General features: G+C 43.0%; 1 protein-coding gene across 1 annotated transcript in view; it reads left to right on the forward strand.

Annotated features, from left to right (window-relative positions):
- LOC124607241 (disintegrin and metalloproteinase domain-containing protein 22) overlaps positions 1 to 14849 on the forward strand; it is a 1086760-nt gene that overhangs the window by 251439 nt on the left and 820472 nt on the right. Inside the window, exon 2 of the mRNA XM_047139515.1 lies at positions 1168 to 1316. Within this exon, the coding sequence (XP_046995471.1) occupies positions 1281 to 1316 (36 nt within the window). The 5' untranslated portion in view covers positions 1168 to 1280. The remainder of the gene's footprint in view (positions 1 to 1167; positions 1317 to 14849) is intronic.

A 14849-nucleotide genomic window follows, 5' to 3' on the forward strand; every position in this document is an offset into this window, starting at 1 on the left:
GACAGTAACATGAAATATAGATCAGAGATACATATAGCAATTATAATATTATTTCTTTCTTCACAACATTTTGTAAAAGTATTATATTGCAAGATATATGACAGTAACATGAAATAAAATAGATAAACTAAGTGTACCATATCTTTACATCGGTACAATCTTTGATGCGTTTATATTGTTTGTTCGTCTTTCTGTGTGAAAAATCAAGCCAAAAATTTTCATTTATGACGAACTGCAGGGTTCTGTACACAGGAACATATTGTAAGGAACTCCGTCACCATTTCAAATGGATAATCTTAGTGCCATATGACGATAACAAGTGCCTGTTATACTTGTTGTAGCAAAATGAAACCAAAACAAACAACTAACTTCACCCAGCTGGTACACATTACACAAGTTATCGCTATTTTCCACCTGAAAATGCGAGTATAAACTCTCGAAACTAGTCGTGGGAGAAAATAAAAAGTGACTGACCCAGACAAATTATTTTATTTGAACTTTTATTGTCGAGAACAGTCCAACGTCTGCGACATAAGGTATCCTCATCAATAGCGGCATTTCGCTACGGTCGCAGGTTCGAATCCTGCCTCGGCATAGATGTGTGTGATGTCCTTGGGTTAGTTAGGTTTAAGTAGTTCTAAATTCTAGGGGACTGATGACCTCAGATGTTAGGTCCCATAGTGCTCAGAGCCATTTGAACCAAACTGACAACGGCTTGTTGACCACAAGCCCCGCCTTACTACATCCGAATAACGCCATATGACTGAGGCTGACGCGGGTAATTGGACGGTAGCGACCGCCCTGTCAGGGTCAGTATGCAAAGAAGCTGCTATTCTGTGTATGGTTTAGACAACTGCTGAGATAGAATTGTTCAAACTAGAGGCCCTAAGGACGTGAAAGGATCGTTAAAAGTAAAAGTCCTGTTGGTCCATCGACACCAAATATAGACTCGTGATTCTAGGAAAACATTTCTAAAATATGCCTGTTCAATTGCTTGTCTTAATCTTGGATTTTTTTAATCTGTGCAAAGAGATTTTGAAAACTGCAAGTATTCGGAAAAGAATGATAGAGTTTATCGGTTTGCTTTCGCTCTTTTGTTTTCCGCGGCGCATATGAGATGCACTGGTGGGAACCAGGAGAAACTGAGGTGAATAGTCTGTGTTGCAGGTGAGGTGGAGAGACTGCTGCGCGAATTCCGGCAGAACCAAGAGCTGGTACGCAACATCGGTGCACACTACTACCAGATCATCTACCCGGTGCAGCTCAGACACCACGAGAAGATGGGCATATCGACCCGGGAGATAGGGGCACCCAAGGTAAGCCGGGTTAACCGCTGCGCGTGGCTGAATTGGCCTCTTAATGGTTGTATGCGGCGTCAGTGTGTGTGTGTGTGTGTGTGTGTGTGTGTGTGTGTGTGTGCGCGCGCGCTCGCGCGCGCGCGCGTGCGCGTGTGTGTGTGTCAACTGTCGACCTGGTGCATATTGTTTGTATAAATTCAGCTAATTTATTATTGTGGTCCCCGTTAAACAGTAGTTGTTTGAGGTAGATGAATAAAAACTAGTTAGGCTTCCCTTATTAACATTTAATTTTTTTTATTCAGAAATCAACAAGGACTGCTGCATTTGCTCGAAATATTAACGGGATGCAGCTGCTGCTCTTTGTATCACTTTGAAAGATCTGTTTTTTTTGATCATGATGCTCACATTATCAGTAAACGCTGTAAGTTTTTGCTATACGAAATTTCATCTCAAGGGACCTCACTGTGGTTGCTCACGTTCTGGCTTTCAGCCCACTGGAACAACTGGAGTTCAGTTAGGATCAGTTACTTTGGAGTCTGCTGCTTGTGACACTACCGTTCACACTGATGTGCTTTTCGCTCAAAAATTTTATATCTGACGATAGGGCATAAGACACTGAAGCCAAGTATATTTTAATAAAAGTACTGCGAGATAAAGGCAGATTTTTTTGCAATTTATAACAGTATTTTGATCGCTAGATCACAATGACAATGTCGTCATTTCAAAGACGGATACTCCCTGCCACGCACCGTCCCCTTCCTTCTCTCTTCTGTCTCTCCTGACTTATTTTACACGTCTCAGTCCTCATTGCCTTTGTTCTTATCGAGCCCTTGCTCCATTCCTTCTCTGCCCACCAATTCCCTCAATTCCATCACACACTTTCTTGCTCCTTCCTATTCGCCCACCCTCCCCGCAACCTCATTCTCCATCACTATCTGCAACACTCCATTTCTCCTTCTCTCGACTCTTCCTTTAGGCAATTCCTCCTAAACTTCATAATTCATTTCGTACCTTCATTGTTATTGCCCTCTCTCTATCACTCAACTTTATACCCTCACTCAACTTGTATCATTCCATCCATCACTATTCCCCCCCTTTACCCAAACCTCCATTACTCTGTCCTGCTTCTTCTATTCCTCCCTCGATTATTTCCTTCCTTCTTTTACCCCAGCCTTCTGCCGCCATCCTCCCACAGTCACTTTTTCCTACCGCAACTCATCCCCTCACTGACATTTCCCAATCTCCAACTTTTTTCTCAATATCTCTATCAACCTCTCATATTAAACTTCCACCTTTCACCTCTCCATCACCTCTCCAGCTCTCTCTCATTCACTTAGACCCCTTTCCTCCCTCACATTCCTTTCCCCTTATTCTCTCACACATTCATCTCTCACTATGTCCCTCTTACTGTCACTCTTACTCACTCCTTCTCAAACATTTGTCATCATTTTTTCCTTCCTCTCTTTCTTGCTCACTAACACTGATTTCCTCTCTCCTACTGCTTCCCTCTCCCACACTGCTTTATGAATACTTCCCCCTCTGTCACTACTTCCCCCTTCCACTTCTCTCACAGGCTCCTCGCTTTTCTATACTCCCACCCCCACGGCTTCACTCTCTCTCTCTTCTTCCACCTCTCTCACTCCTTCCCTCTCTCTCAGTCCTACCATCTCTCTCATTCTATCCCCCTCTCTCATTCCACCCATCTTTCTACCACCTTTCTGCTCTGTCGATCCTTCTCTCTCTTCTTCTGTCTCTCCCTTCCCTTATCCAGTTAATTCCCACAAAGCTTACCCTATCACTCCTTCTACCCCTCTCCTGTTTCTTTCTTACCCCAATCTCCCCTCTTCCCTCCTTTACATCCTTCTCATCCTGTGTAACTGTGTGTGTGTGTGTGTGTGTGTGTGTGTGTGTGTGTGTGTGTGTAGCGTGGGGAGAGAGAGGAGGCGGGAACGTATGGCTGGGTCGTGTTTCCCGGCTGGTATATTTCTGTGGTGCAGATAGCGGCGTTGGGAAGCGCGGGGGCGGCGCGGCGCGCACAATGTCCGCAGTGGCCCGTGAACTCTCCGGCCGGGATGGAGTCGGTGCCACAGTAGCTGCCGCCCCCCCCCCCCCCCCTCACTCGTACTGCCTACTTCCTGGACGCGCACGCAGCCTCAGCCGCCGCTATTGATAGCAAGCTAAGCTTCGCCGTCAGTTGCGAGCGCCGCATCGTTGCATCCGCGCGCTACTGACGTCCATGAACTTCGCGTTGACATTCCTGCATTTCCAGCAGCTCTTCGATTACGTCGCTGCAGTTCGTGCTGCATCTGCTGTCACACACGCACTGTCCTGCTTACCTGTACAGGTTTACCACCACAGAGGGGGTGCATAGCCACGCTACTGCACAACCGACACGTTTCGAACGTCATCTGTAACAACAGCCCAGATCACGTAAGAAACAGATTGCCCGATCGCTTGGTCTAGCAGGCAACCCTTGCCAGGGAACGGCCACCAGGCAGCGACAGCGTCACACCCTTACTTGTGGCACCAACCACTAGATGGCACTCCGTTCTGTGAAATATGTGGCAACATTGTCCGAACGCGTGCAGATTTCCACCATTTGGCGTCTGTGAAGTACAGCTGTTTCTGACATACCGGTGGTAGTGGATCGAGTCGTCATGCCGAGTGCCTGCGAGTATATCAACTGTGGAAGGAGTAGACGGACAAATGCTGAACTAAAAATGTTCAGATTTCCCGTCAAAGATAAAGAAATGTTACGGAAGTGGATTTTAAATTCAGGTAAATCAACAAATAAGTTACGTGTAAGAATTAATAAAGAGCCCTAAGCATTCGATCCTACGTAAATTTTGTCGATCTTATATTCTGATATAACGTGGCAGCCCTTCCTGCACAAGAATCCTTGATCACTCTACCACGTTTAACTAGAGAGAACTAATGTGTTAAATCTGAGCAAAACAGTACTGCTTGAGACAATAGTAGATGTGCTGACCGCAAAGTTAAGATGTTTACCATCACAGAATTTTTTTTTACTCACGATATTTGATGTTTCAGAATATTTCTTTTTTTCAAAGATATCGTTGTTAAGTGCGTACATGAAATTATATTCGTTTACAACTAACAGTAATCAAATGCAAAAGGTGGTTATACTTAAGAACGCTTACAGAAATACTTAGAAAGGAAGCAAAATCTGTTTCTTAAACTTATGTACAGTCTCAATGTGAAAAATATATTGTCGTTATAACTCGCCTAATCCCTATACATACTCTATGCAAAATAAATAATTATGTCGGTAATGTCAGGACGCGAAACCCACTGCTCGTTGCAATATTTGTCAGTAAATTAACTGATTATATTTCAAAGACGTTGAGAAGATTTTGAAAGCTTTCTAGTGTTAACCTGCACGTGGAGATCTTTTTTACCACCATAATCTGTATTAGAAGAGCTGTATAACAAAGAGGAAATAGACGGCATGGAAGGCGAGTGTAAGACCTATGCGACTGAAATACAGTCTACATTTAAGTAGCAACTCGCTAGAAACGTTTGTATGTTACTTTTCATTTATTTCATTTCGCATATGATTGTGAGAAGTATCACTACAGTAGAAATAAACTTGGTTTGAAGAATTACAGGAGCTAATCTACATTCTTCAATTGAAAACTCGGGAAAAACCACAGCCGATCATGAGCTACAGTCAGCTGTGTGACGAATGCATTTCGCGCGCAGCGCTCTAGCCGAACACAAATCAGCCTAATTCACGTCACCGAAGATACAGCGTTGCCAATTCTGTGACATGGACAGGTCAGTTAGCATTGTAGCGTCGCCTGCGACATCTGTTGACCGACAGGAAAACTATTTTTTCCGTTGCCCGTTCCGCCGTAAGAACGGTCAATCTGTCTCTTACGTGATCTGGGACAATAGCTTCTTGTTGGCCATAGTTGGTTAGTTTGCTTCATCAATTTTTTGCAAGCGGCTTCTTCTGTCCTCTATCGTGGTGCTCCTTTGCTTTTCCTTTCCGATAAATAAGTCTTGAATTTCTGAGAAATGGTGTCCATTTACGATTTGTATGTAGACTAATGAACACACGGGGAGTTTCAAAAAGATCAGATATCAGTAGACTATATCTTCGGCGTAAATGAAGAGTGAACTGAATGTTGAATTATGCATGGGAATAATGCAAGATTTTACCTTCGAAAGAACCACCCGATTCTGAAAGGGTGCCTATGTTACCTGCATGTGCATACGGTCTTAGCTTACGGAAGAGAGTAATCCTGTAATCAGGCCACGAATACCCGCCGTGTCATCCTCAGTTATTCATCATAGGATGCGGTATAGAGGCGCTTGAAGTCAGTACACCGTACACCCGATCAGTGTCGACGTTCCGAACTTGGAGCCGCTACTTCCCAATCAGGGGGCCCTCAGCTGGGATCACAAGGTTTACTGCACCCCGGTTCAGTACTCCCACTAACTAGGTTAGTTAGGTTTAAGTAGTTCTAAGTGTTAGGGGACTGATGACCTCAGATGTTAAGTCCCATAGTGCTCTCAGCCATTTGAACCATTTATTAATTAAGACAGAAAATGGTTATAAACAACACTTTAGGATCTTGCTACAATGAATATATTCTTGAGTGAACATATCGCCCTTCCAGTCTTTGTATATAGATTCATGTGTATGTAATGTGCACACCATAAATGCACGGACAAACGTTTAAAAAGGCTTTCAGGAGGTTTTGCAGAGTTCCGCTAAATTTGTAGTTAATTGTTATCAGAACAGTTACTTCTTAGCCCAGCGAACTTGAAGACTATTGGATTGACACTAATTTAGATGGTTTATTGATTACTTGTAAGCTTCACCCCATACAAACCCACAATAAGATTCACTGAACTTTCTCAAATAGTTCTGCAGCTATGTTTATTCTCTTCCTTACTTGAAATGACAGGAGGGGGGGGAGGGGTATATCTGAAATTAATTTTATTACTTTCTCTCATTAATTCTAGACAACGAGTATTTTGATGATTGAAAATGTCTGTCGTGGATTGTTCTTTTTTAATTCAGTATTGGCCAAAGACTGTTGCGAGTAAAGTTGGAAAATCACCTTAAATTGAAAAATCATCTTAAATTACTTTACTATTATTCAGAAAGATAACGCAGATCGGAATTACTACTTTTCATTCACAGTAAGTGAGCGCTTCTTTTTATATTTAAGGAAATTTTAATTAGTCTCGTGATGGCGGCGTATTTTTACGCTCTGAATTCACGACACCAGCGATGCTAGTATTAACGGCTGCTGTTGTACTGAAAAACTGTAAAAAGTTACATATTTTACGTGTAGGAGGATGCTAATATTACTTAAATTAATAGAAGGTAAAAATTTAACACATGTTTCCAGAATGAGATTTTCACTCTGCAGCGGAATGTGCGCTGATATGAAACTTCCTGGCAGATTAAAACTGTGTGCCGGACCGAGACTCGAACTCGGGACCTTTCCCTTTCGCGGGAAAGTGGTCTACCATTTGAGCTTCCCAAGCACGACTCACGCCCCCTCATCATAGCTTTACTTCTGCCAGCACCTTGTCTCCTACCTTCCAAACTTTACAGAAGCTCTCCTGCGACCCTTGCAGAACTAGCACTCCTGAAAGAAAGGATATTGCGGACACATCTCATTCTGAAAACACTCCCCAGGCTGTGACTAAGCCATGTCTCTGCAGAGACGAATGAGGATCACGTTAGCGAAGATGTGGGCTGCAAATGGGGGAATCCACTGAGATAAGCGACTTTGTCAGAGGACAGAGTATTATTACGCAAAGCCTGTGAACGAGTACCTCCAAAACGGCGAAGCTGGTCGAATGTTCACGTGCTACTGTTGTGACCATGTACAGAAAGAGGTATAGGGACAGTGGAACGACCACTAGGCGCTAAATTGTTGTACGTCCATGACTCTTCACAGGACGCTTGTCTGCTCTGTAAAGCAGGATAGATGCTGATCTATAGTATCTCTGCCAAAAGAGCACAGTAATAGAGAACGCACAGGTGTTTCGGAGCACACCGTTCATCGTACCTTTTTGAAAATGGATCTCCGCAACAGACCACCCCTACTTGTTCACATGTTGATCCAACTATATCGACAATCGCGGTCGCAGTGGGCACGAGGCCATCGGGATTCGACCGTCCATCAATGGAAACGTGTCGGCTCTTCGGGTGAATCACACTTTTGCTACACTAGTTCCATGGTCGTCTCCGCAAACGCCGTCATGGAGGTGAACGGCGGCTCGAAACGTGCAGTGCGGCACGGATATAGTCTGGTGGGAACAGTATTATGCTACGGAAGACATTCTCCTGCGCTTGCATGGGATGTGTGGTAGTAATCGAAGACACGCTGACAGCTGCTAACCACCTGTATCCCTTCATGGCTCTGAGCACTATGCGACTTAACTTCTGAGGTCATAAGTCGCCTAGAACTTAGAACTAATTAAACCTAACTAACCTAAGGACATCACACACATCCATGCCCGAGGCAGGATTCGAACCTGCGACCGTAGCGGTCACTCGGTTCCAGACTGAAGTGGCCCTAATGCCACATACTTCCACAAATTTACCAACAAACTGTCGGATCCGTGATAGGCAGAATCAATGACAAATTTCGTTCCAAAGAAGGAGGAGGAGGACATTAGTGTTTAACATCCCGTCGACAACGAGGTCATTAGAGACAGAGCACAGGCTCGGATTAGGGAAGGATGGTGAAGGAAGTCGGCCGTGCCCTTTCAAAGGAACCATCCCGGCATTTGCCTGAAGTGATCCAGGGAAATCACGGAAAACCTAAATCAGGATGGCCGGATGCGGGATTGAACCGTTGTCCAAAGAAGGACAAACAACCTATTAAGCAGGTGGTCATAATGTTTTGGCTCATCTGTATGTAATTATTTTGTTCTCTAAAAATCACTTTTAACACTTTTTAGTGTTATATGTGATCAACAAATACTGAATCGTCTCTATTTATTGTATTTTGTCTTTTATTTGGTTACACATTTAATGTTATTTAATAGGGGGACTCTATTGGGTGAGGAGACAGAGAGAAATATACGAGGTGCATTCAAGTTCTAAGGCCTCCGATTTTTTTTCTCCGGACTGGAAAGAGCTAGAAACGCGCATTGTTTTAAAATGAGGCCGCGTTCATTGTCAATACGTCCCAGAGATGGCAGCACCGTATGGCAGATGGAATTTTACCGCCAGCGGCGAGAATGAGAACTGTTTAAAACACTTAAAATGGCGACGTTTTCCTTACTTGAACAGCGTGCAATCATTCGTTTTCTGAATTTTCGTGGTGTGAAACCAATTGAAATTCATCGACAGTTGAAGGAGACATGTGGTGATGGAGTTATGGATGTGTCGAAAGTGCGTTCGTGGGTGTGACAGTTTAATGAAGGCAGAACATTGTGTGACAACAAACCGAAACAACCTCGGGCTCGCACAAGCTGGTCTGACGACATGATCGAGAAAGTGTAGAGAATTGTTTTGGGGGATCGCCGAATGACTGTTGAACAGATCGCCTCCAGAGTTGGCATTTCTGTGGGTTCTGTGCACACAATCCTGCATGACGACCTGAAATTGCGAAACGTGTCATCCAGGTGGGTGCCACGAATGCTGACGGACGACCACATGGCTGCCCATGTGGCATGTTGCCAAGCAACGTTGACGCGCAATGACAGCATGAATGGGACTTTCTTTTCGTCAGTTGTGACAATGGATGAGACGTGGATGCCATTTTTCAATCCAGAAACAAAGCGCCAGTCAGCTCAATGGAAGCACACAGATTCACCACCACCAAAAGAATTTCGGGTAACCGCCAATGCTGAAAAAATGATGGTGTCCATGTTCTGGGACATTACCCATTGCGTTCCAAAGGGCACTACGGTAACAGGTGCATCGTACGAAAATGTTTTGAAGAACAAATTCCTTCCTGCACTGCAACAAAAACGTCCGGGAAGGGGTGCACGTGTGCTGTTTCAACAAGACAACGCACCCGCACATCGAGCTAACGTTACGCAACAGTTTCTTCGTGATAACAACTTTGAAGTGATTCCTCATGCTCCCTACTCACCTGACCTGGCTCCTAGTGACTTTTGGCTTTTTCCAACAATGAAAGACACTCTCCGTGGCCGCACATTCACCAGCCGTGCTGCTATTGCCTCAGCGATTTTCCAGTGGTCAAAACAGACTCCTAAAGAAGCCTTCGCCGCTGCCATGGAATCATGGCGTCAGCGTTGTGAAAAATGTGTACGTCTGCAGGGCGATTACGTCGAGAAGTAACGCCAGTTTCATCGATTTCGGTTGAGTAGATAATTAGAAAAAAAATTGGAGGCCTTAGAACTTGAATGCACCTCGTATATTGAGAGAGAGAGAGAGAGAGACAAACGAGGAGTGAATCTAGTGCAATATGTGCCCTCTTCCACACATATTACGGTGCTTTACAGAGTACAGTTGTAGATACAGAATCTCTAATCCACATACCGCAGACATTCTGTCCCTTTGTATTTAACTGTTGCCTAGCGGGGTGGCGCTGTGGCTCGCACTCTGGACTTGCATTCGGGAGAACGACGGTTCAAACCTGCGTCCGGCCATCCTGTTTTAGGTTTTCTGTGATTTTCCCTAAATCGCTTAAGACAAGTGTCGGGATGGTACCTTCGCAAGGACACTGCCATTTCCTTCCCCATCCCAACCTAATCCGACCTTGTGCTCCGTCTCTAATAACTTCGTTGTCGACGGGACGTTAAACACTAACCTCCTTCTCCTGTAGTTGAATGGTTCCCCACAGGAAATCTGCGCCCAGTAGATCGCCTAGTACGTGTTTGTATGGTATGTCTACACAATAATGGCAACGGAGCAAGCACACAGAATCAGAATGCTGCTTCCCGAGAAATTTGCAAATGTCTATAGACTTCCTCACACCAGTGCTTACATTCATAACGTTCATAGGCTTAGTTGCTTGTTCTTAATGATAATATTAGCTGTTGATTACGCTAATGGAATGTTCTCTCTAGTCGTAACACAACAGTAATATCCGTAATTGGTAGAATGCACACGGCCTCTGCAGGAATCACAGTTACGCAGCTTTCCAATAGTAATTAATAGCTGTGAAAACACAGCCTAAGTTATTCGTAAAGGGTAAACTTCGTTAATTTACGTGCCCGTTTATTGAAGATAACTTAGAATTGTAAATGCATTTACTACTGACAGAAAATTCTTCACGTTTTGGCTTGCCGTATCTCAATCGGTAAAAAAGAAATCCCGTTTAGGATCTGTCTGTCTGACTGTCTATCTGTCCTGTTGTTAAAAACCCTTTATGTCGTGAACGAATAGATGTATCAAGTAAAAATTTATGTAATGTACTGAGGCCTATCTTTCCTTGGCGGTGTAAAACACTGAAGGTTCTTAGTCAATGCAATCAAAAACACACTAATCAAAACCTGTGGGGATCTTCCCGTTGGACTAGAATCATGCAATTTGACAAGTTTACAATACAACGAACGGGAAAAGTCCAAAAATTGTAAATTTGTAATTATTTACAAGACAACGAAATTTCATATCATTATTTGTCTAACCGTCTGTCTGTCGGTCCTTCTGTTAAGAAATATTTCTCTCATGAACGGGTAGATGTATCAAGTTGTAATTTATGTTAATTATTATAATTTGTATAGGCACATGGCGATTTCATAAACGTACGCTTCTAAGTCAGTGCAACAAGAAGATACAGCCATGTAGATCACGTATTTTGATACTTCAGACTCACTCATCGAAACAAGAAGATACAGCCACGTAGATCACGTATTTTGATACTTCAGACTCACTCATCGAAACCTGTAGCATCCTTCCCGTTAACCTAGAATCATGCTTTTTGACAAAAAGCAAGGTTTCACAATACAGCCAAAGGAAAAAATCCGATAATTTTTAGTGTGTATTAGATCGCACAAAACACATACTTCTTTTGTAATTTGTCATCCGATCTCAAACTCTGAATTAAAATAATCAGTAGTTCTGCATTCAGGCTGACTGGATCGCAATAGTAAAAACCAAACATAAGGCAAGGAATGACGTTATTGCTCATATGATGCGTTCTGGCATTTATTCGTCATCATGTATCCAGAAGCGATTACTGCTCATAGATTTGGCGTTTCAAGTTGCATGTTAAACGCCATATCTACGTGTAATAAACACTTCTGGATATCTGATGATGGATAAATTTCGAAACGCGACATATGAGGAGTATACAGAATGAGATTTTCACTCTGCAGTGGAGTGTTCGCTGATATGAAACTTCCTGGCATTTTAAAACTGTGTGCCGGACCGAGACTCGAAATCGGGATCTTTGCCTTTCGCTGGCAAATGCTCTGCAATCTGAGCTACCCGAGCACGACTCACGACCCATCCTCAAAGCTTCAATTCTGCCAGTATCTCGTCTCCTACCTTCCAAACTTCACAGAAGTTCTTCTGCGAACCTTGCAGGACTAGCACTCCTGGAAGAAAGGGTACTGCGGAGACATGACTTAGCCACAGCCTGGAGGATGTTTCCAGAATGAGATTTTCACTCTGCAGCGGAGTGTATGCTGATATGAAACTTCCTGGGGGATCACAACTGTGTGCCGGCTCGAGACTCGAACTCAGGTCGTGAGTCGTGCTCGGGTAGCTCAGATTGTAGAGTACTTGCCCGCCAAAGGCAAAGGTCCCGAGTTCTAGTCTCGGCCCAGCACACAGTTTTAATCTTCCAGGAAGTTTAATGAGGAGTATAGTCATAATTCGGCTGAACGACGTTTATGATGTAAATCACGTTAAAACCCGATTACAATGAAACTGAAGCTATCGGAAGAACAAGCTGCCATCTTCGGACATACACCATCACAAGACTGAGTATCTCAAGAAATAAAAGATGCGACGACGCTATTTATCCGCTGCAGTGTTCATTACGATTGATACAAACTATCTCATCGTAAGTATTCAGACATCCCTACGTAATGCAGAACTGATCACTATGTAACCTCCCCCTCACTTACCGACCTAAATGACAGTGAAAAATGAAACCGCGTGTACCTAATGGGAGTTTTGGAAAAGCAATCGTCACCGAAGTTAACCTGTCGGTAAAGAGGGAGGAAAGGGTTACATCTAAATGAAAGGAAATGTGCTAATGAAACTGGTGGAAATTAATTTTGAAAAGGGGTAAAGTTAATAAAGAAGGTAAATGTGCAGCCGTTACGTTAACAATTAACTAGCGGTAATTAGGTATTTGAGATTTGGGGGAAATCACGGTCGCCAGTCCTAAGGACAATTACTATAGTAACTGAAAAGGAAAGGTTATTTCACATATAATTAGCACTAGAAGCGCGGCAACTAAAGGTTGACACGTGTAGTGTGAAAACTGAAAGTTTGTCAGAAGTAATAAATTTCGCTACACCCTGACTTAATTTAGCAAAAGAATTAATAACCGGAAAATCGAAAGTTAATTTAGTGACTGAAGTTAATAGTGAGCTTTCTTTCTGAAGCACATCGAAATTCAGTAAAATACAGTTAGTCTTGGACTACCTCAACAATCGTTTCAAAAGCTACTTGAATCTACGCAATTTAGAAATAAGAGATTTAACTTTGATCTTGAATTAAATGATTCTGAACAATTAACAATAGTAAAATTTAGTACGTACCAAGCTGAGCTGCAGTCACAGGTAAGCTGAAATACGGTAACAAAGCTCGCACTCTTAATTCGTGCTTGTGTAATCTGAATATTGTAGCCAGCTATTAATGCCATAATTGAACTTTGAAATTAAAGCAGTGAAAACGAGTTAGCTATATTACTTTAATGCTGGCGTTTGAATTTCAACGACACTCGGGTTCATTTCGGAAAAGGAAGGGACCCTGCTTGGTAATGCAATTGGGACAATGAGCAACAAAGGTTGATGCTAAGTTGCTGTAATTTTGCGAGGCAAATGGAACAAGATTAAAAGCTGAGGTCTGCCATACAGTTCTAAAACTTTACGTGCGTCCAGTCTTCCTTGTCGGTTGATTGAAGGTTTGAAGCCGTCGGTCGAGGAGGTGGCGACAGTCACTCATTGTAGGCCGTCGCTGTTGCAGAAGCTGGATGTTGGCGCGCCTTCTTCTCGACACGGTCACCAGGCGAAACGGGCTCTCGATGTGCGCCAGCTAATGCTTCCCGTCCGCGACACCATGTCAGAAACTATCATCGCGAGTCGAGCGCAATTACATGCTGCCAAACCCCGAAAGCGCGGCAACTCGCGGGAGCGTCACACAACACACCTGCTCCACTCGCTACTCCAGCCAGACTCTCACTGCCCGCGCTCCACGCGGCAGAGTTCACACTACCAAAGATCCTACACACTTTGATTCTTCACACGACCTATCGATGTAATCGTTCGATAGCAGTTTTCCCTAGGCAAGACCCAGCGTAAAAATACAAATAATATTTACGAAACAAACCAATTATACATCGACATAAATGCATAAATATACAAATAGTAAAACAATTACAATACACAAAGAGACAGAAATGTCATATCTTGAGGTAACAAAACAAGGAAAAAAATAATAGTACAATAGATGGAAATTGGAGGATATGCATTTCCGGCGTTACACGTGCCCCACATTGTCTGAGGATGTTCGTGTAACGTAAACAGACTCAGAAAATGTCCTAAAAAAGAAACAGCGGAAATGCATATGCTCAAAACATCAACAAAATTTAGCATTCGTCTAATTAAGCATAAATAAATTTTTTAGACCCTAATAATTGAGTGGAGACACTCCTGATCTTATTCCACTCTGTCATCTTGCACAAAATAAAACAGGTTGACAACATATTAAAATTCATAGAAGATATTGAAAATGGTTTAGCTATTCCAAAATCGTCAAAATCCGTAACACTATCATGAAATGGAATACTATTTACAAAATTAATCAGAGTACATGGTCATAAAAACAGGTAGATCAAAATACGCAAATTAATAATTAATTACATAGAATACACATTTTTACATAACCCTTTCATAATTAATATTCTCGTCATGGGAGTCCATTAAACGCTAAACAAGAAAATAACACACATCAGATCGAAAAAAACATAAATATTGACAGTAGAATTCTTTCAGCTGTCCAGGAAGAAAAACAATTCCGCCTTCCGTACTCGCAAGTACAAAGAATGCCGACAGCGGCCCAAGAGCCAACAGCGGCACAAGAGCCGACAGCGGCTCGCCTCGCCAGTATTGTTGCGCCCGCGTGTGCGGCACGCTTGATCTCACTCGCCCTTGTGACGGCGTTTCCAGAACGTCCGTTTCACTGAATTCTTTCGTAAAAACTCACTCCCGAGTAATCTCAAGGAGTCCATAAACACTATCACAGTGGATAACTCAACACTGTCCATCATCACACATGTACAAGCCTGAAACTTAAAACAGCGTCTAAGTACATCGGCAATGACTAGTAAAACACATATTCATGAAATCTTACAGCTAGTTACAAAATCATATTTACATTGCTTAATCTACTGTGACTCAGCTGAA

Source organism: Schistocerca americana, chromosome 3, assembly GCF_021461395.2.
Source record: "Schistocerca americana isolate TAMUIC-IGC-003095 chromosome 3, iqSchAmer2.1, whole genome shotgun sequence".
Taxonomy (NCBI): Eukaryota; Metazoa; Arthropoda; class Insecta; order Orthoptera; family Acrididae; genus Schistocerca; species Schistocerca americana.